This window comes from Castor canadensis, chromosome 10, assembly GCF_047511655.1.
Source record: "Castor canadensis chromosome 10, mCasCan1.hap1v2, whole genome shotgun sequence".
NCBI classification, from domain to species: Eukaryota; Metazoa; Chordata; class Mammalia; order Rodentia; family Castoridae; genus Castor; species Castor canadensis.
The window spans coordinates 122,545,668-122,569,373 of NC_133395.1; the positions used below are offsets into that span (position 1 = coordinate 122,545,668).

At 39.2% G+C, this 23,706-nt stretch overlaps 1 protein-coding gene across 3 annotated transcripts in view; it reads right to left on the minus strand.

Moving 5' to 3' along the window:
• Positions 1-23,706, minus strand: part of Adamts9 (ADAM metallopeptidase with thrombospondin type 1 motif 9) — a 153,511-nt gene that overhangs the window by 36,102 nt on the left and 93,703 nt on the right. For 2 of the 3 annotated variants that reach the window (XM_074044143.1, XM_074044142.1), the window contains one exon: positions 2,952-3,119. The exons of the other annotated variant lie outside the window; for it this stretch is intronic. In XM_074044143.1, coding sequence (XP_073900244.1) covers positions 2,952-3,119 — 168 coding nt within the window. The remainder of the gene's footprint in view (positions 1-2,951; positions 3,120-23,706) is intronic. 3 annotated transcript variants of the gene reach the window in all.

Here is a 23,706-nt window from a genome sequence, read left to right on the forward strand (position 1 = left end):
TTGTGGACATTTCCTTCTATTTTGTATCAGTAAGGAAGGAAATAAGGGCTCTTAATTAAAGATGGTATTCCATTGTGTTAAGGCCCATCCTGATCACAAAGGTGCCTCACCTGTACCTGACCATCATCTGAGGATTGATGAACTCACGGAAGGAATTCATGACTGACGAATGAAGAAGCATTACTTTCATTCTAACTTAACACTTATTCTTTTTATTTCCGATTTTCATTTTAAGGAAAAGAAAACCTTCCTATAGGAACAGGATAAGTTTAGATAATTGTACCCCTAGAATGCTTTCGTATCATGAGAATACAAGTCTTCACAAGTTTCAGGCTGAATCAAGGATCTGATGGTGATTTGTCTTAACGTTTCATTGGGTAGCCTTTAGTTCTGGATCAAAATCATCTAAACAAACTGAACATCAACTTTTGAGGAAAAAAATCCATTAAGACTTTAGTGAGGATTTAAAAAAAAGCTATAGCAGATGTCCTTCATAATGTCAAGATTGCAAAAAGATGCTGAAATGAAAAATTCATCTTTAAATTTCAAAACACCCAATTTTAGGGAGAGACTATTAGATTAGCATGGCTATAGTAGTCTCCTGTCCCAATAGTCTATATTTCAGATTATCATCAGATATTTGACATAATGAGAAATTATACTAATTACCCTTCCTACCTTGAAGACAAGATGACTGGAATGTAACTACTAGCAAAAAACAGAAGGACCAGATGTAAAATCTTCTAAATATGGTTGCCCATGGGCAGTCATCACTCTTGCTTAATATCACTGCCTCAGGGAGCTTCCTGTTTACCAATGGATCATTACTAAATCAGTAATCTGTAATCATGCAGACCATGTTTCTCCATTAACCATTGGGTCGGATTATTTTCAGGTATACTTCTAAATTGCACAAATCAAATTTTCCCCAGGCAGAACCTTGTCTTGCCTGCTTTTATAATTCATTTCTACAAATCAAACCAGGATATTACAAAGCTGCCACAGACATCACTGTGTTTGCTTGTGTCTTCCACAAAGATGATGATTTTTAAGCAATTGTTTTGAACAGGTATGGTTCTTTCTGGGGAGGGATTTTAATAATCCTATTACCTTACATTTGCAAAAAACCCAGGGTTTAAACCTAATCACCCCAGCTTCGTAAGCAATTTTAGGCTTCCCCTTAAGATCACAGGACACTGGAGTTAAACTCACTCCTTGTTTACTAATAAAGAACAAGAGATTCTTTTAATCATCTGTTTAGTGATTACACTGGTCTTTACAATAAGTGTCATTTACATGCTCTGAGTTTAACATTCAGGGAGAAACACAGATAAGTAGAGGTCAAGGAATATAAAGAAAAGTAGCAGAGCATAAAACTCTTTAACAGGACAAGCTGATTAGTGTGGCATCTTAAATAATGTTTGCTGCAGACTACTATGAACTGAATAGCTCCTAAAATATAAGGGCTGAAAGTTAACAGATGATAGCATTCACTTAGAAATCATTAGTAAGGATGTCCAGTATGACACACTGCCTTGAATGTGGTACCTTAAGGAAGCCAGAAGAGGAATGAACTCTTTGTTGGGCACACGTTCTTTGATTGTTAAATTAAAATAAACAAACAAACCCCTCATGTTTCATTAAGATAAAGGCCTTGAGAAGGAAGGAGGCTAAGTGTTAGGGAATGATGCTCCAAGAAACTCTGACATGGAACAAGGGGAGGGGAGGTGTAATGGAGGACAATGATGTTTAAGAAACATTCAGGTTTCCTCCAGGAAATTTCCTTTAGCCATATTGGAATGGAGGCTCCTCAACTCCACCCCATGTTAATATGGCTATGTCCAAAGCTCCTTTGTGGCCTTAGAAATCAAGACCCAGCTCTGAAGAATTTATTCCAGAGGCTGCCCAACTTGAATCTAGTCTCCCATTGATCCTCAGGAGTCATGGGCGTGATTCTTCACAGTATAGGAGAACGAGAAATACTGTAAAGCCTCCCTGAATCAGCTCAGTGGAGAGAAGAATCAGCACCAAGTTCAGAATATTTTAAAAGAAATCGAACCTTGTTACTTTCAAGTAAGCACCTTTGACCTGGATGAGAAAATATGTAACTGTGGAGTCAGGAGACTGGCTCCCCTGACCACATGTGAATGACTTTAGTTTGCATTTGTGTATCCACAAACAAAAAGCTTTTCAAATTGCTTTTTCAAGGTCAACAGAGAAATTCTCACACCTCTTTTGTCTAGCTCACCACTGTTTCGAATTAGTGGAGTCTAACTGTAGTCAGTGTCTTGGGAAACCTCTCTCATTCCACATCTAATACACACATCACACTCATCCAAACAAAATATTACTCTTGAGAGACTATTCGATTCAAGATCCCTGAGCAGAGCACTTGGCATTCATTATTGCATTAAATCCTCATAAGAACCATATGAAGTAGACTCAGGAAGGTTAAACAAATCACCCAAGGTCACATAGCTAGAAAATGACAGAGAATTCTCTCTCTGGTAAACCCATCTCTTGTTGTAAACAAGCAAATAGGCAGAGAAATACTTTCTAATACTTTCTAATGACAGCCTTTTCTTTGAAAACTTCTAAGGTAAATTCAGACTCAATTCATACAAACTGTGAATTAGTGATTTTCCAAGTGATGAATGATAACGCCAGGCCATTCGCCAAGTAAGGCGGGGCTACTTTGTGCTACATGTCTGACACCTAGTACCACACAGAGTTCAACCTTGCATTCACCCCACTGTAGATATTATCCAGAGCTCCAGGGACTGAAGTCACTCGCCTAAAGTCACACAGCTAGTAAGTATCCTGACAGCCTAGGTAAAGATTTTTCCCACCCAGTCTCACGTTCCCCTTTGTACAACCCAAACCATGCAGAGAAACACAAGTGAACATGCTGATGTCAGCCATGTGGCCAAACAAAAGGAAGCATTGCTCACCTGACTCCAAGCGCCAGCCTTCCATTTGGGGCATCGTCCTTCTCGGCACTTTCTGTGCCCATGTGGCTTAGCAAGGTGTTTACAGTTATCACTTTCTAAATGGCCTCCATCTTTTGCCATGCAGTAAACATTTCGTTGTTTATGCCCTCGACCACAAGACACAGAGCACTGCAATATAAAGCAATGGCAAGGTTGTTGTTGTGTTTTAGTCACATGGAGTTGGATAAAAACCTGCGGTCATGAAATGTTAAGATCATGTCTAATGAAAGTCACCGTACCCCCGCCCTTTCCAGTGCCATTTTGGATAACGTCTCAAAGCTCAACAGGGAAGGGAGGTGGCATGGGAAAAAAAATGTTTATACATCACAGCAGTAATTCTATATGGCATGTTGGCTTACTCAAGAGTGTCAGCCTTGAGTAATTCTGATAATTTAGGGCAAAAATAAAGCTCGTGAACTTGAAGTTACCATGAAATTTTGATGGAAAGAAGTCCTACTATCAAACATGTCTTCAACAAAGTGTCTTGTGATTCACTGATTGGGATAATGGTGCATTTCTAAAAATACAACTGTGTCCAATCTCTTACCAAAACGATTTAAGCAATCTCTCCTGTCATTTGCCAGAGAAAGCTCATTTTCCTAGCCCACTTGGAGGAGGTAAAAAAGGCATGTTAGAAATGGGAAGATAAGCTAGAGGTAAGTCCATGCCAATTTCGGGAGGAAGACATTACCTTTGAACTTTGATCTGCAGGTTCACTGGACTGTTTTAAATGTGACCTTGTCTGACCACATCTAAGAAACTTGACTTTGATTTCAGATTACGTTTCTCAGAAATATTTAGGAATCAAAGAGCCCATGGAGTCTGGACAAAAATTTGATATGACAGCTTCTTGTAGAACATGCAAGAGACAGGTCCCAATGGGTGCAGAGATATTCAATGTCCATTGCCTCATTAGTGATTACAGAGGCCCTTACACTTACATCATAAGCTGCTGGCTCAGGTTTTCAGGACAAATTATTTCCCAATATAATGGTCTTGCTTTTTAGAGAGAAATGAATTAAAGAATGAAGAACAAAATGTAAAAACACAGCAAAAATAGATTTCAAGTATCATTTCCCTCTATCCAACATTTCTTATTTCCCCCTCTAACTTTAAGATTTTGTTAGCTTAAATTACCAAAGTGCCCTTTTATGCCTAATAGATAAATAGCTCCATGGAAAACAAGAAGTGTCATAGTAATTCAACCACAATTACCAAGCATGCTTAAAGTTATACCATTTGTAAATGTGCCAGACATGTTTTTCTGGTAAAAACAAACCATTATAAAAAATTTAACAGTAGCTGGTAGAGAAATTTAAAATACCCACATTAACACATTTGGTTTTAACTTTTTACTTTAAAACATGGAAACATTCATTTGAGTGCTAATGTTATGAATGTCATGATTTGGAGTGATAATTCTGGAAATCTTAATAAACTATGCCAGGGAAGAAAAGAGCCCAATTTTAATATCTACACCAAAACAAAAATATCCACCATTCAACCTACAGGGTTCTGACATACAGGAAGGTTTTGGGACATCATTTTCAAAACACTTTAGAATGAAGTTCTTAGAAGGATCCCTATAAATCTTTAAGAGTGGTCTAACAATTTACACAAAGATAAGCCCTATGATTACTGACTAAATTTTAATATTTAAAAATGTTACTTCAATAAGAAAATATTATAAGGGCACAATTAGAATTTCAGATGAGTTCATTTGTTTACTCGACAAACATTTATTAAATACCTACCATGTTCCAGGAATTATGCCAACTAATGGAGATAAGAGTGATAATAAAAGTGATATAATCCCTACCCTCCTGGAGTTCATAGACCAGTGTTGGAAATCAATGTTAATCAAGTAATGACATAAGTAGATACTGTGTATGACTATTCATTGAGATGCCTACTATGAAACAAACAGTTCACAGTGGTTGAAAGAGGGCTAACTGAGACATTCCCTCAGCCAGACCAGTCAAGCTCATAGGCCATAATAATAAGTCTGGATTTTATTCTGCACCCAATGAAAAAATAATTAAAACCTCCCTGACAGCAATTCATCTGAGTTATGTCATGGATGCCACCAATATCTGTTCGCAATAAAATGGCAATGGATGAAATTGTTTCTAATTAAAATGCTTTAAAAACTTTTTAAATGTCTAGACACGCTACATCCTATCCATCCCGCTATGTATTTTTCTTATTTGGGGATTTGAATGGAACTGACTTGCAGAAAAGAATAAAATACGCTGGCATGATTCACTGCACATAGTATTTGCCTGAAATTAGTAAGATCTAAACGTGATTAGGAAATTCTCAAGGTATCTAATCTGACAGCAAGCCCTCTTCATTTCATGCTTTCTAAATTACTGATAAAACTGTTCGTGGAGATGTTCAAAATCGAACAGGTTTATTAACAGGTCTTTGATGACTTCATAAAGGAGCTGTCATTGTGATAACCAAATAAACACAGGTTTCAGCTCTTAACATTCTAAAGGAAATTTCTACCTAATCATTTCCAGTCTTTTCCCAGGCAAAAGAAGACTTTTACATCAACACAAGCGTCACTGAGATACAATAGTTTTATTCAGTGCGTCACCTAGCACATGTTATTTATTGGCTACAAATCTGAGAGTTCTTACTCTTGGGAACACTTAAATTTGTAGCTGAACTAGCCTCCTCCTTTGCCAATAGAATGCTGACTTTTTTTTCTCTTGGGAAACAACCCAATTTATTTTAGAGACTGATATTACCTCAATTTTGAGCAAGACTCAGAAACAATGTAATCTCTGATTATACTTTAGAAGCACCAAGGTCAGCCTCCCAGTGCCCGGGCTTTCAAGCTTTGGTTTCTGTGAGGCCACTGGAAGGGCATGTTGGAATGTGGAGCTCAGTTCAGAAGCAGTGCAGACACTTCCCATTCATTAAGTTCTAAGAGTTGCAATCCTTGCATTTCAACTTATCTGGTGCAAACGAAACTCATGACATGGGGAATGTGTTCTTAACCTCTTCCTAAGCCTTGCTGCTTCTGAAGTAGCAGTTCCGGTCAGCATGGATGGGTTTGGGAATAGAGCACTGTCCCTGGACTTAGGGGTTCCCTGCATCAGTTCTTTTCCTTATACTGAGGGGCAGGGGTTCTTAGTCATCAAGAAGCCAGCAAACAACCCTGGAAGATCTAAAGAGAATGAGACACCCTCCCCCACCTCCTGCCTGGGGCTGCTGAGAATGTAGAGGACCTGGACATTCCCATGAAGCTGGAGTTCTAGACAGAGTTGGTAAGTTCCCCATATGGAACCAAGAAGGAAGAGGAAGGGAAAGGTGGGAGGTCAGGAGCACACAGAGAATATGCCTAGAAATAAGTTTCTGGATGGGGTAAGAAGATGCTGGGGCTTAGAGGAAGCCCCAGAGGGGGTGGGCTGTGGACCAAGACTGCCTGAGCTGCAGAGCAGTTGCCTGATACACATTGGTTAATGAGTGGCTCAGGAGGACAGCCTTTGTTTAATGTCTAGGCATAGAAGATTTGCAATCTGGACAGATGAGACTCTGTACAAGTGAACTGTGGAATGGGGTGCTGATTAACTAGTGCATATCTCCAAACACAGGATTGGTTGACAGCAGGTTAGAAATGACAAGGACTGAAAGGCCAAGAGAAATGCCATATCTGGAACCCATTACCAAGTTAATCAAGACTCTTCTGTTCTAGGGAATTTTAGCATCCGGTAGCTAGCCATTACACAAAGGGAGATGGGTAGGGCTCTATTTGGAGGGAGGAGATTATATTAGTTACTTTTCAAGGCCTTTCCCATGTGATTACAGAATCTGAGAATAGCATCTAGATCACTTCATTAAAGTAATGTTTGGCTGTATCTTTTCATAATACCAACAGTTGTTCTTGATTCAGCTCTAATTTTGACTTTGTTTAACAAAAGAAAGTCAAAGCTCACCTGGACAGTAGGTTATCAGAAAGGATTCAATGCTTATGTGCAAGGTTCAGGGCTGCTTTTGCCAATTACAGTGACAAATGAGGTGACTACTGCATGAGTGTCACACCATCACAACAGGCTTGTAGTTACTGTTTCAGAAAAGAATGGAAATACAAGGATAAAGACTTGTGGATCAAAGTTTCAGACATTTCTCAGTGGAAGGCCAGGAAAGCCACATGGGCTTGTCCACAGATAAAAGATAGAAGCTGTAACTCACACATGTTTATTTACTGCCTTCAACACTGTAGCCAGTCAGCAAATACAGATGCAAAGAATGAGCACATGAATGCTGTAGCCATCAGAGAAGTGTACGATAAACTAAACGTTACGTTCTCACAAAGACAGAAACACCTAGAATCTGACTTACAGTGCTCATGCTGAACTAATTTGGCACAAGTTATTAGATCCAAAAAGGCCACCCCACAGTAGTCTTTCAGACCAGCCCCCTTTTACTGAGCTTTTACTATGAGTAGAATTCTGAGCTAAAGCACACTTGCTGCTCTCATTTAATCCCAAAGCAACCTTGTAGCTCAGGTATTATTAGGGTTCTTTACAGATAACCAGACTGAAGGTCAAAGAGTGACATCACTTCCCCATGGTCACAAAGCCAGGAAGCAACAGAGTTAGACTTTAAACACAGCGTATCAATTTCCAGAACCACCATTTTAATCCTTAAGCTATAAAGGGCCTGCTTAAGACAGTATGTGACTCACCTTACCTACTCATGGAAATAACAGAAAGCAAGGGCCTCAAAGAAATGTCTCTTAGACTGTGTTAGATTCCTCCTATTCTTCAGCCTCCCAGGAAGAGGGTGGCTATGCAGTGTTAATAGTTCTGACTTCAGCACATTCCCCTAACATCTGAGTACCCTAAGAAGGAAGACATTATAAATAGCAAATATACAACTACATAAAATGTCACACTTTCTCTTGGCTGAAGCCACACCCTGCCTTTCTATTGGCTGTTCTAGGGGTTTATCAACCCTTTGGGACTCCCTTGATATCCTGTGGTGAAGTATTATTTCCACTGACTGGTGAATGGTACATATATGGAAGGAAACAGGTTGTAAATTTTGGCCTGCCGATTCACCAAGGACTAGTTTATTAAATGTTTGAGCTGTGGGCATCACAAAAATTGTTTAGTCCATCTATTTATTCCCAAATTCAAGACTAGAGAAAAGGACACATGGCATATTCACATAGCAAGAGAGAAGTAGGTACAAGCTTAGGATGCTATTGTCCCTAGAACAGCAAATTATTCAGTGCCAATCACACTGGGGGTTTGTGGCCAGGTTTTGGGGTTCAGCTCACCAGTCAATGCTATTGTTTCCATCCCAAGTTGAATATCTCACCTAGAGCTAGCATGGTTGGCAAAGAAGAGTGAAGGCACACACAGATTCTCAATTTCTGGTTTTGAAGGATTTCCAACACTAACATGAACAAGAGTGGATGCAATAACCTCTGATTCCAAGGCACCAGTTAAGGAGCAATTCCAAGGGGTGTCTTTGCATAGGAGCCTGAGCAAGAGAGGATGGTTGGCTGCAGAGGATGCTTGCATTTGCCTTGCTCTAAAATATAGCAGAGGGCTTGGAGTCAGACCTGGTCTGGAATAACAACTGCCATGTTACATCTTGCCACTGGGGACAAGTGACTTAACCACTCTTGGCTCAGATTTGTTCAATCTTAGTGTATATGAGCAATACAGTCGTGTTATAACTAAAAGATACGAAGCATACAAAGTTCTTAGTATTTTGACCAGGCAGCATAAAAATCACACATACTCATGATCATAACTGCTAACAGTTCTTTTCAGTGCAGTCTTTTAGAATATCTCCTAGCATGCCACTAAAAAGGTATTTAAAAAATTGTCAACTTATGGACTCTAAGATGAACATTCTACCATAAACACCTCTGGATAAGGGAGGAACTTAGTCTGGTAAAATCCCTCCCATGTCAATGAGAGCAAAGAGTTTTCCTTTCCACAGAGCAGACAAATGCTGGAGATACCTTTTCCAGTGCCTATTTCTCTCTCCTCTAGACTATTGCTTATATGGTCTCTTCTGGTCAAAGTAAAAAAAAAGATATCACATCTGAAAACCACAAGTCTTTTCTACTCCTTCATTTCCTGTGCCTACATCTCATCTCCATGACTACTCCCGTTTCAATGCTGATTTTTGTGATGTTATTTTTTCAATTGTCCTGAGATACAGTTAGCATTAGCGATAACCATCACCAAACCCATAGTCACTCTCTTTCCTGCTATGCTCAGATGCTGTGGGTGTGGTCACAGTCCTTTGGGGGAAAAAAAGCATATCTTCTTACAGGCAATGGAAGCTTTGATGAGGCACCTCACAAAACAAGAATAACTCTGAAAAGGGCCTCCAAGAACCAAAACATTGAGGAGGAAGGAGAAGAAACCTTCAGCAGGAAACAAGGGCTGTGATTTCAGGGCATAAAGCCAGTGCTGACAAGCTTGTCTGATAGCTGTTTATAGCCAGGACCACCCTGGTACTTTTACCATGAGAAACAGCTGAGAAAGCCTGAGATTGGCAGGGAACACCACACAAGAAAGCAGATGCAGAAGTCAAAGTCAATCCAGTCAAATGAGGCATTGGGCAAAACTTCCATCCCTGTGCTCCACAATACCACCAGACTTTTCAATGCTGCAAAGATCTAAGAAAAGGAACGACAGTTCACATGTCAACCCTTATAGCACATTTCAAGGCAGCCAAACATGGGAGATGGCAGGGCCAGCAAATATTGGAAGAATGTAAGAAGCTCTCTAACCCTTCCAACTCATTATCTTAAAGAATTAGTAAGCACAGGACTCTCCAGCTGCCCTTCCCTACCTTCGGTCTCATAATGTAAGAACTCTGTATTAGAGGAGGAATTTTTTGCTGGTACTGAGGTTTGAACTCAGGGTCTTGCACTTGTTAGGTAGGTACTCTACCACTTAAGCCATGTCCCCAGCCCAAGAGGAGGAAAAATATTTTAACATTAAACGGAGAAGTATATGAAATCTGTTACACAAGCCAAAAACCCAAGTTATAGTTCTTCTTATTCTGTAAGAATATGATTGTTACAGATTTTCTTCCCATAAAAAGAAACAAAAAGTAAGAAAATTTGCAAGTATGGAGCCTGATGAATTCTATCGTGGCCATAGCCAGGGGTGCCCCTGGGACTCTGAAGTACATTACATAACCACACCCTGTTACCTCTAATGTGCACTTTAAGCTTTCATTTTGAAGCACACTGCCTATTTTTGTAGGACTTCTTTTCCCTTTCAAGGTGATTATGATTTGTGACCTGACTTTCAGAGAATAATGATATTAGCATTTTTCAGGAAAGAGATGAAGATGATATAAGGGTCTACTCTGCCTGCCACAGGAGTATTTATGAAAGCAGTGAGGAGACAGAGAGGGTAGTAGGTACAACATATGCTCCAGGATCCTTACTCTTAGCTAACCTAAATGAAGAAGTGTCTAAGTAAGTAATTGATGGGAAAGCTATGGCAGTGGGAAAAGTGAACAGTGGTTCTTGGTACTTAAAGGTAGATTGTGATCCAAGGTCTGGGCTGAGGGTTCTAACCAACCTGGAGGCATCAGGCCAGGGCAGGGCCACCTGATGTGGCCTATGCTATTGTCCAAGGTAGTCAGGGACGTATCTGAGAATAACACAAGCCATCATCAGGAATGTTGTTATAGAAAAGCAACCCATGCATTTTGTCTCTGGACTCTCATTTACCTAACAATGTCTGCCCCTCAACAATGTCTTTTCAAAAAGTGATTCATGTCAGACATTGAATGTCAGAATGCATTTCATTGTCTGATCCAGTCTTACTTTCTCTGTTGGCCTTTCCTCTATAAGCTCAGTGTGAAGGAAGCATCTTTACAGGACAGCTGTCGAATATACCCTATAGGTGACCCTCTGTGTCCATGGGTTCTGAATTGGTAGATTCAACCAACCTTGGATTGAAAATATTTGGAAAAAAACTGCACCTATACCTAACACATACAGACTATTTTCTTGTTATTATCCCCAGACAATACAGAAAAACAATGATTTGCAAAATATTTATTTCATTTTAGATACTATGAGTAACCTGGAGATGATTTAGAACATTCAGGAGGATGTACATAGGTTATATGCAAGCACCATGGCATTTTCTAGAAGGGACTTATGCATTTGCATCTACAGACTTTGGTATTGTGTGGGTAACTGGAAATCACCTGTGGAAAACCAAGGGACAACTATCCTAAAAATTTTACAACATTTTTGGGAAGCAGCTTGTGTAACCAATTGGATTTTGGGGGAATATTAATGCTACCCAGAATTGAGATGGGCACAAACACCTTAGTCTGTATGCAGAGTAACATATCTCATCAGAAGGGGAAAAGGTCATTTTAACTATTATTAAATTAGATGCCCATCCTCCAACTTTGCATAGCTTTGCTGAGAGTTCAAATAACACACAGCATTCAACTTCTTCACATCGTCTCTTGTTTCCTTCTGCTGCCTACTCAATAAAAAAATAGATCACAAGCACTATCATGAAATGATGAAAGGAAAAGAAATAAAACCAGATAACATATAAATCGCTCATGACATGGAAGACTTGACATTAGAAGCGAGCACAGTTAGGTTTTATGATATTCTGCAAATTTACATTTTCCCCATACTACTCTGAGATTTATTCAAATGAATATACAAAATTTGAGGCAGAAGAATGTGGTAGTTGTGAACATGGTTTAGGGACTTCTCAGATCTATTTTGGCCAGTCCTATGTCTTCCTCTGTCATCTTATACAAGATAACAAGTAAGCATCAATTATCAATTCTGTTCAACGCAGATGTGAAATGGCGGCAAATATGCATCTCAACTTTAACATGCTTAAAATATAAGTCCTAATTTTCTGCCACAGATCTGTTCTTCCAATCAATGGAAATACCCTCCTTTCATTTTTGTTGTCCATAAAACTCAGAGTTGTATTGATTACTTTCTTCTTTTATACCCTACATCCAAACTCCCAGTTAATCTCAGCACTGCCTTAGAAATATATCAGCATTGTACCATCTCTTATCACTTCCACTATGACCAATGTCATTGGAGACACTGTATCTTCATCTGACTTATGACAATGACCCTCTAGGAATGCCTCCTCCGCATCCTCCACTGAATTCAGAAGCCAGCCAGTCATCCTTTTAAAACACGAAATTTCAAAAATTCATGTTTTTATTCAACCCCACCTCCTACTCCTGGGGCTTCGTATCTCACTCAAAGTGAAAGTAAATATCCCTCCAGTGGTCTAATGCTTTCCTTCCTCTGCCTGCCCTACAACCTACCTCCATATTCCTCTCCTTCTGTAGTTTCATATTCTGTCCCCACTCCCTTCTATTCTAGCCACATTGACTTCTTTATATGATGAAGATATGCCTGGCACACATCCTCTCTCTAGGTCTTAACCTGCCATAGTCTTCTCCCAGATACATTGTTAGCTTTTGTATTTTCTCCTATCTTTCTTCAAATGTCACTTTCTTAATGAAGACTTCCTCAAACCTTCTTAAAATAATAGTTCCCACACGTCTTCCATGTTATTCTTTATCCCTCTTCCCTAGTTTAGTTTATCACCTTTCACAATAGTCTATTTGACTCTTTTTGTTTTGCTGTAATTTATAGGTTGCTCCCTCCCCCAAGAGAATGTCAGCTTGATGAGTTCAAGGTTTAATGTGTGTTGTTCTGTTCAATCCCCAGGGCCTACAATCATGCTGGGGTATGAAAAACACTCAACTTACTCACTGCACAAAAGAATGCATGCTTGAATATTATCTCATAGAACCTAGAGCCTCTTACCCCTCAATAATATTTAAGGATTAAGTAAACATTCTGCACAACGCTCAGTTTATTGTAAGAAACAAATAAACAACTGTTACTTTCTCCAATTTCCTGTGTCCATTCAGTCCCAAACTGGCTAAGTACTTTTGTGGTTTAATATTTAATTCCCAACTGCAGAGCTAAGTATTGCACAGGGGACATCTTGGAGGAAGGTTAACTGAAAATGTAATACTAGACAAACAGATGACAAATAGTAGAAACTAGGAATTCAAAGTACTATACTACCCAGCAAATGCAAGATGAACACTAAAAGCTCAGGTCAAAGCCACTGATATCACCATATACTTGAGTGTCACATATGTTGTTTCTCCTGACAGAGATGCCACCTTTGAGTGACATGTTTTCCAAATGTCACTCATTTAGAAAAATGTAATAAATAGGCTTTAAACAGAATGCAAAGAAAAGCATTAGACAAGAATCAGTTCCACTGAGGCCAGGGAGTTTCTATCTCCATTCTTGTTGGAAAATCAAAAGGCAAAAAACCAAAGACTCCCACTGCTGTTCCAAGACAATGTGTCTCAGTTTAGTACTTTTTTAAAGTTTCTTTTCATTTAGAAAAAAAAAGCTCTCAAGGTAGAAGCTGTCCAGGACTACAAAGCCAACATGGAGCAAAGATTTTGTAACTGTAAATTAGGTAGAATAAATCACGAGTTATTTTGCATGCTGTCTGCAAGCTGGTTCCCACCAAGCCTATCTACTAAGTGGGGTCCTTATTACCCAAATGTTAGTTTCAGACCACATCCAGAAAGGCCTAGTTTCTTACACATTGCTAATTCTCATCCTTCTAGGGTGCTGTCAATATCCTGGGGGAAGATGACCCATTGCAGAGGCATTATCTGAGAATGCTGCTTGACCAAGTCCAATTTCTGAGTTTCCCTGCAAGCTATTCAAAACCAAGTGAAGTGTAAAAAGGTCCAATTCAAAAATGCAAATATTCTGCTCCCTCCAACTTGTGATAAGTAAAATAAACAAAACCAGGAACCTAGCTGAAAATTCTTGGGAAATATTCACATCTCAAGGACTCAACTTGGGGACTTTTAAATAACAGAGGTTAAACCATTTTTCACTTGGGCAAGTGTTTATTTCTTTTATGTGTCTCAAGTCAAAATCAGTATTTCTATAAGGTTGAAAGCCCCGTAAGGGAGGTAGTGGGAGCTCTGGAGTCCACCAAATCTGGATCCAAGATACTGGGAAACTTACATAACTTCTCAGTGTCTTAGTTTTCCTACCTGCACAATGGACATAAGCTCCATTTTGCAAGAAGATTAATAACAGTGCATGTGAAATACCTGGCTCAGGCCAAGGCTCACAGCAGATGCTCAAAAAATGGGGGTCATTGTTATTATTTCAGCACTTCCAGTCAAAACCATTTGGTCAATTCCAAATGAACAGCTTATGTGCCTTTTAAGGAAATATACAGCAATCCATGGAACATCAATCAGTGACTGTAAAGCAACTTAACTTTTTGATGGCAGCTGTGTATGCTCATTGTTTCTGGAGAAGGTTTGCAAATGCTCAATTTCTAGCCTGGAATCTCTGGAAGACTGTATTTAGCCAAAATTCTAATTCTAACAGGCTTTTGACATAGTTAATCCATTGGTAACTTAATGTTCTAATTAATTCTGGAAGGTGATACCATTCATCTCATGGAGAACCAAGATCCATGGGCACCAATGTTAATGTGAGTTTTTTGGGAAAAATATTTCAGGTCCTCCATCAAATAAAGTTTAAAGATTATGGGAAAAATCCATGATTTCATCATAACTTTGCTGTCACTAAAATTTTCTGAGGTTGATGATGGTGTTTGGTTCATTTTGTTTAACTTTCAGCTACCAATAAACTTCTTCTCCACTCTCAAAGCACTGGAATCACTCTAGTGTTTATGGGCATTTTTTTGTGGCCATCTTAAAGGAGAAGAAATGAGACTGTTTTCCTTCTTGAAGAAAGAGATACATCATCCAAAATCTTCTCTGCCCCTCTGATATGCATTGTGTGTCTATGGGGTGGCGGTTGAGGTTGGTGAATAGATAGCACTGGCCATCCACTAAAGCAGGGAAGATATGCAAAGAGAGAAAAGGGAAGTGCAGAGAGGGAAACGCAGAAACTTTTGTCCCTTGAAGTTCACACACAGAAAAACCAAGTCAATGCCACACATCTGGAAGGCTGATCACCTATGTACAGTTTCTTTAATATTAAAAAAAAAAAAACTGGCGGGGAAATAACTGACTGTGAAAACTTGGTAATCTCTACAACATAACCATTTCTCTTCCATGAGAGGACGACGGGAACAATTTTATAACAAATATCTGGGCTATGCTATGGATTATACACATCTAATGCTAATAGAAATATGAAAAGGAAAATTCTGTTGTGAGAAATCCATAGAATGATGAGGTAGATGATGTTGCACCGAGACATTTCTGGTTGTCACAACACAAAAGGGTATACTATTGGCACCTCATGGGTGGACCAAGGATGCTGATAAACATCTAACAATGCCCAGAAGAGTCACCAACAACAAGGAATTATCTGTTCCCAAATGTCAACAGTACCAAAGTTGGAAACCCTTCTTCATACTTATTCTAAATCCATGGAACACTCTATGGACCACTGTCTTGGTCCCTAATAAGAAACATGATCTCCTACTTCCCAGACAAAACTCCCATTAGACTTAAACTTACTTTTGAAAGAATTTCCCAAGGAGAAATCACAATATTTAACTTAGCTACTCAAGCCTGACCAATTTTTAGATATTGCTGGACTCTTACATAATGCAAAATTCTATCACTGATGAAGGAAGCTCTTTGAAACGCAAAATTAAAAGGAACCTATATAAACTATCAGAGCTATCAGAACAATTCTCATTTCATGAATATGTGGGGGAGTAGCCTTTGTTTTCTTGGAAATACCCATCTACACTTAGGCATTCTTTAAAAAGTTGGTCCCTTCTGCTATGCACAGAATGCCCACTGGTCATATCAGGCACGTTTGCACCCATTTATAAGCCTCCCTCCTTCCCCAGGATGAGTTAACACTGCTAGTTGGTTTACAAAGTTACAGCCTGGTGAGACAACTTGAAGACCTCCTATTTTCAGCTCATCCCTGAAAAACCTTGTTTGAATTTGCCAGACATCGATGGCTTCTGGAATCTCCCATAATATTTCATAGGAAATTCAACTCTCCAGAGAGAAGGGCTACTGATAGCTCTTCTGTGATTCCACAGAGATTGCAACTTTCAGCTTTGAATTTGTATGGGACTCTTTCCTCTTTTCACCATACGTCTCAACTTTGGCACGATTTTGAGATTTCAGGTGAGACAGTTCTTTGAGGTCAGGGTTTCTCCTATGCATTGTTGGATGCCTAGCAGAATCCCTGACCTCAACCCACTAGAAGCCAGGAGCACTTCCATCCCATTTGTAGCAACCAAAACTGTCTCCAGATATTGCTGGAGGTCCACTAGGGGGTAAAAATCACCCCATAAATAAGAAACACCAAATTATATTAAGTCCTTCAACAAATCCTTCAACAAGTTCTCAAAACTGGTGTGATTTTAATTGACCTGGTGGGGATGGAGCACACAGAGATTCATGATGGATGGCAGTTGCAGAGCACCTTCTGAATATCAAAGTCAGGAGCTCAGACTAATAGATTAGAGAGCTTGTTATATAGAGAACATGAGGGCTGGCAGTGTGGCTCAAATGGTAAAGTGCCTGCCTAGCAAGTGCAAGGCCCTGAGTTTAAACCCCAGTACCGCCCAAATGAGGAAAGAAAGGGAGACAGAGAACATGACATGTCCATTGTGGAATCAATTCCATGCAATGGACAAATATCCTCTTGGGGACAGCACCTTCTCCCTGATATCACATCTGTGACTGACTGACCACCTAAAGGGTTCCCAGATGTGTCATGTCTGATTCAAAATCACCTAAGGAGAAGGAAATATGACTTCACCAGTGCTTCCTTTGTACAACAATGCAGAGATAGGTGAGCTGTCTGTGGGAGGGCTTTCCCCCAAACTCAAAGAAAACAAACAGCACATAGTTTTGGGGAAAAATAAACTGGTTTTCAAAGGAATCAGAAGTTTGGGTAGGAGAGGATTTAAAAAAAATGGGATACTGCATATGCCAGATATTTACTGGAATTTAACATTGAGATTTGCAATAGGAGTGGTGATTTCCCTGGGAAAAAGGGAGGCAAAAACTGTGCTTTTCCTAAAAGCTTTTCATTGCAATAGCATGGTTAGAGGGGGGAAAGGGAGGAAAATAAAATCGTGAGGAAAAGTCAAGGATGAAGTAGGAAAGATTCTATTTCTGCTGAGCTGTGGCTATACCGCCTGCTCCATTTATTGATATTTTATTACAGTATAAATCTGGGATTAAAAATAGCTTCCTAAAATGTGTCAGAAGTTTTAAAGAACTGAAATAAAACCCAGGCCTACTCTTTCTTCCCTTGTTGAAGGAAAACACACATTCTGAACATAATTGTGTTTTTTAAAGAAATTTTAAAATATATTTTTAAATATTTCAAATTTACAGAATCACAAAAATCTCCCTTATACCCTCTCTAGAGTCCCCAACTGCCAACATTTTATCTCAGTTATTCTTGTCTGCATACACACCATATTTATTTTCTCTTTTCCTGAACAACTTCAGAGCAAATCACAGACAGAATTCCCTATCACCTCCAAAACCATAGTTTCCCTACATCAAGAACCTTCTACACAGGCGCCATGTAACCCTCTAAGTCAGGATATTCCTGTTGAAACAACAACACTGAAAAATTCCATGTCTTTTTTTAAAATGAGTCCCTTTAAGCAGTTAGTTTTTTTATTTCTATACTTCGAGACCCATGTGATAAGGAATTCAGCTCCTGCATGGCTGGGCTCCTTCCTTCATTTATTTCAATACCGTTTATAGTATGTCCACCATGATTAAGGCATGAAACTTAACTGTGGATTTCATCAACCAAAGGATATTAAGGTTTAGGGCAATTAAATACATGATTGGGGAAACAGGTTTTTCACTTGAACTATAGGTGGCTCTGCTACATTTCTTCCTCTGTCTTAGCTAGGAAAAAGGAAGCAAATCCTTTCTGGTTTTTCCCTGTTATTTTTCTCCTCTTATGTTACCAAGTTCCTAAGCCACAACTGTGGTCTTCTTATCCACCTGCCATATGGACCAAGGAACACAACAATGGCTGGGTGACTGAGGGTGAAAAAAAGGAAAAGAATGCAAGGATGGAATTCCAAGTGCTTCGCTATTCTACCAACTGGAACAAACAAGACTTCACAATGCTAAAAGTTCAACCCCTTTACTTAGGTTTAGCTTGAGAAATGTTTAAAAGACATCTCATTGCATTCAGTGTATCTTATTTCAGCCAGATGGTTGTTAGTGTGAGATCATTTTCAGTAAGTTTTAATTTCATCATTTTTCACAATTCACTGTAGTGCTAACATATCTCATTGTCTGCAACTTCACCACCACAAGCATCCACAAAATCCCCTAACTGGCTCTAATAAAAGCTGATCCATCAGCCTAATTATCTGGATATTTACTTGATAAATAAAACATTTATTACCTCAGGTTTTTCCATTTCTCTTCGTATATTAAAATGTCAGAAAGATCAGTGAATGTGTGTTTCATAAATACTGGGTGAGATTTTCCTCAAAATCTAAACCCTCCAAATCTTGCTCTCTCTCTACTTGGCTTAATTTGGTGGTTGGTAGTAGAGGCAGTACTGGGTTTGAATGCAGGGTCTTCTACTTGCCATGCAGGTGCTCTCCCAGTTGAATCATATCCTCAGCCATTTTTGGCTTTATTTTTCAAGTAGGTTCTTGTATTTTTGTACAGGTTCCTCCTTAGACCAAGATCCTCCCACTTATGCCTCTCACGTAGCTAGGACCACAGGCATGTACCATATGCCTGGCTTGCAGATTGAGAGGGGGTCTTGCAACCTTCCCACACCCTGGCCGGAACCAAAATCCTCCTGATCTTCACTTTCTGAGTAGCTAGGATTACAGGTATGAGCTACTTAGTTTAATTTTAAAGCGAGAAAGTTTTCTTATAATCATCCTATTTTCTTATAATCATCCTATTTTGCTCACCTCCTGAGCAAACTTTGTAAATGGTTCAATTGATTCCAGGTTTTAAGTTGTTAAAGCCTGGGATCGATCTCACACACACACACACACACACACACACACACACACACACCTTAAATTGGGACATATTTTTCTACAGAGGTTGCTTTTACTATCTTACCAACTAAACTGTGATAAATGGGGAGCATGTTGTGGTTAAAATCAATGGCTTGAAAGTCAGAAAGTTCCATGTTCAAATCTTGGTTCAGCTGCTTCCCAGCAGTGTCATGTACTCGTTAATTGGGGTCAACTATCATTTTCGCTAATGCTGTGGTCTGACAAGTAACAATGCAGGTGAATTGCTTAGGATAATTTCTGGCCCAAAGGAAGCATGTCACCATATAAGTGATTGTTAGGTTAAAAACCCAAAGTCCTATAAGCAGAGGAGGAAACCACACTGAGTAAAATCAAGTGGGCAAATATCACCTCTTTTGAGGATAACTGAAGCTTTCAATTCTGAGATATTTCAGAAGAAAGTGATTTAGGGAAAATTATTTGAGTCATTTCTTAGTTTATTGCTTAGGTGACCTGAGAATGATCACAACAGACTAGCAAGTACTTGTAAAAAAATAAAATAAAATAACAGACCACCTGCTGGATCACTTAACCCAGGATCTTGCCTAAAAGGGGTGGAAATTCTGACCACTGGAAAGGAGGTGATGACATTGTCAATGTACAGACAATGCTGTTGCAATACGCAAATATGCAACGCTATGCATAAATTTATATTTCTGGGGGAGTTTCAGTATGAGGTATGCCTGTGAATGAGCCCTGAAATATTTCCTTAATACTGAAGAAGATAAGGTTTGCAAAGCTAAATCATGACCACTACAGTGATGGTAGTGACATGGCCTCCATTCTGATTCTTCTCATGCAAAGCTGATCTGCTCAACTTACTAGGCTCAGGAAAAGCTGCCTTCCTAAAACTTTTCCTTCAAAGACAGAATGGTATCTTAGAATGTCAGCTTCTACACGGGGTGTTACCTTGGGTTTTCTTCTTTTGCCTTCTCCTAAAACGCATCAATCAATGTTGTGCTCTTTCAACCCACTGCGCCCATAAACATACTTTCTCCTTAAGTGAACTTACGCCACGATGAACTTGAACTCTGAGACACACAAGAGGAGAGTTTGTTTTAACAGCTGCTCTTACAATGAGGCCCTGGATTTTAGTACTCTTGAGACAGCTGGTTCTGATAGCTTGTCTTTTCGCTGTCTTGTTTTTTTCCAATGCCCAGCTGTCAGGGCATAGTCACTGAAGTTTTGCAAAACAAAAGCACAGAATACAAGAGGGCTAATTGATGGATTTGAGGATATCCTACCTAGGATAGCTCACATGCTGACAAAGGGTTTTTCTCCCCCACTTCATTTCTGTGTTTTGATTTCTTGGCTAGTTTATGATTAAGTGCTGAAGAGATACTGCTGGCTGAAGATGCCCCGTACAATATGGGAGCCACCAGTTACGGGAGCTATAATTTAGAGTAATCACACTAGATCTTCATTTTAATTAATAAATTAAAGGTGTAGCTTCCTTGTCACTTAGCAACACATTAAGTGCTTAGTATTAGCAACAGGTTGCTAGTGTCTTCCACGTAGGAAAGCAATGACACAAACATTTCTATCACTGGCCAGAGGAGAAAGGGGTAGATCTTATTGAGAATGACAGGTTTCCGGGTTTGGCCTGTGTGGGTTATCTTACTGCTGGTTTTTCTATTTTAGAAATTCCCAGCAATGGAAATTGGGGTCTTTAAAACTATAAATGACAGTGATCCCACTTGAGAGAAAACAAGAAGCAAAGAAGATGGTGTGGCAATCTACACACTCTAGATCTTTTTCTTTTTAAATTGGTTTCCATTAAATAACAAAGGGGACATGTACCCTCAAATCACATCTTCCCACATGTGTGCAGAACCTGAGGATCCAAGCAAGGAGAAGGCAGGAAGCCAGGTACCCACTGATCCTGGCTCTCAGACCAAGGAACTCCCGTTTGGGCCCTAACATAACTGACTAGAAGCAGATTCTCTGATATGAGGTATTGACATCTTCCATGGCCTCAGCCTGGGAGCATTTGTCACTGAAATGACTGGACATTCGCACATTTAAGACCAAGGTAGGATTGCTACATTTTATTTATTGAACAAACATCATCAACAACCGTGAAAGTATACCCTAACAGCAGTTTGTATTTGTACTTTTCTAGCCATGGGTGGCGGTGGTGTGAGGGTGCTGTCAGGAAAAGACAGTGCCAGCTCTTCAATGACTTGAGTTTAGCTTTCTTCATTTCATAATAAATTTTCCCTTTGTCCTTCATAGTGAATGCCTCTGACTTGTTCCTTGTTGCATGCTTAGTGCTCAGAATAGTATCCACCACACAGTAGGCACTTAGAAAGCACTTATTGAAAAAGGAATGCCTTTTATTTGGAAGGGAACAATGCAGAGGTTTCTACTTCTCCACCCCATCCCCCATAAAATAAATCTTCTGGAGCTGCCTTTGCTAATCTGCAGATTCCCTCCCAGCTAATTATGCTTGGATTCGACCTCTGCCTCCCACACCACATTCCACAGTTTCCATTCCAGAAGGGCAACTCCACAATACAAGTCAGGCAAAGGACACACACTCCTCCTCTGAGTCCAATAACCCTCAAGCCCTTGTGTCTCCCACTTTTGAACTTTTTAAACCTGTAGAAATAGGATTCTGCCACACTACCACGAAGAGCTGTCAAGAGGTAGGACCAGGGTCCTATAGGCAAACCACAGGAAACTCTAGAAAAATGGCTAAGGCCTGCTAAGTTGACCTCCAATGACATAGATGTAGACCAGTGTTGAGACTGGACTGACTACACTGGAGATTAGTGTTTTAATAAAATCTTTAATCTATACTGGACGTGGAGAAACGCAGTGATTTTACATGTCATAATCTTTTGATTTTAAAAAATAACAATCTTATTTTTTAGATACCATACTGATACAGCCAAATAGTGTGGTTCTTGATTTTTTACAAGTGCTAGGACTATGTAAGATATGTCTTCATTTTAGTAAAAATACCACATTTATAAAAAAAAAAATGTGTATTTAAGGCAATGCTTTTTCATACCTAAAATCTTGATATCACCCTCCTAGTCTGGCCAAAATTGTACCTTTACATGAAAGAGAGGGATGTATTGCCATTCCCTAAGCTTAAAAAGTTGATTGACATTTTTGTAAATTCTGATTATGGGAATCAATCAATAGCAGTAATAAATATGGTTTTTCTGTTGTTGGAGTCAAATGGACAATGTCAAAATTAGTTTGATATTGTGACATTTGAGTTTTAGGCATTTATTTACTGTTATATTTTGGTGGTATTAGGGTTTGAACTCAGAGCCTTGAACTTGGTAGGCAGGTGCTCTACCACTTGAGCCACATTTCCAATCCTTTTTGCCTTGGTTATTTTTCAGATAGTGTCTTATGTTTGTGACTGGGGTTAACCTGGACTGTGGATCCTCCTACTTACTCCTCCCTTGTAGCTGTGATCAAAGGCATACTCCAGCACACCCAGCTTGTTTGTTGAGATGGGGGTCTAGCTAACTTTTTGCGTGGGCTGGCCTCCAACAGTGATCCTCCTGATCTCTGCCTCTGTAGTAGCTGGGATTACAGGTGTGAGCCCCTGTGCCTAGTCTAGGCATATCTTTCATTGATTATAGAAAGGAGCCTCAAAATTTATGCTGAATGGAGGCTGTCTTCATTCCACCAAAATAGGGTTAATGAAGTCAGCACTTGACATGAAGTTTTATCATTAAACAGAACATCACATAGTCAAAGGGATTCCTAATAGCACCTCTCTATGGGACAGCAGGAAGGTTGGTGTGATGTGTATTTCCTTGGCACAGACATAGTAAATACTCAGTAAGAAGTTAGCTGCTGTTATCATTGTCCACTTTGAAGTGTTATCTCATTTTGTACCTTATTATAAAAAGCTTCTAACTCATATAGGGACCACTTTATTTTGGTCCCTTCATGCACACATACCATTATAAACTATAGGGCAAAAGAGAGACTCAGTAGACGAATGAGGTCTATCAACAGGATTTGGGAGCTCATTTTTATGATGAATAAATATATATACATATACATATATATATATACATACACATGTCCATATATATGTATGTATACATATATATTTTGCAAAGGGTAGACGGTCTCGAAACTTCCAAGTTTGTTGGCATAGAGTTTTCTTTATTTTTAAAAAAGAAATGCTTTCTGAACTGTATTGAAGTTAAAAAAAATAACAAAGTGACAAATGTAAGTATTTTGCAGTTATCGGAAAACAAAGAATGAGGTGTAATCAAATTTATGAAGGTTAGGTTTGCTTTTCCTGTACCCAGCTTTTCTTATGTGTTCAGAACCATTCCTTCTCATCACCTTTTTGTCTTCTGGCAAAGTTTTATCATTAACTCGCTATAAAATGCAATAAATGCAATAAAAGGAGTATTCATATTTCATAGTTGAGACTCAGTGAATCTGGACAACAGTATCGGAAAAGGAAAAATACCCAACAAAACATTAAGCCTTATATATTTTTGTTTATATATATCTAAGCATCATTTCTAATTCAGAAATATTTTTAAAGAATCCCTTTAAAATGCACACTTTAAACTATGCAATTACACAAAGCTTGACACTTGGGTACCCAAATATGGGGGCAGGGAGTACAGGTTGGA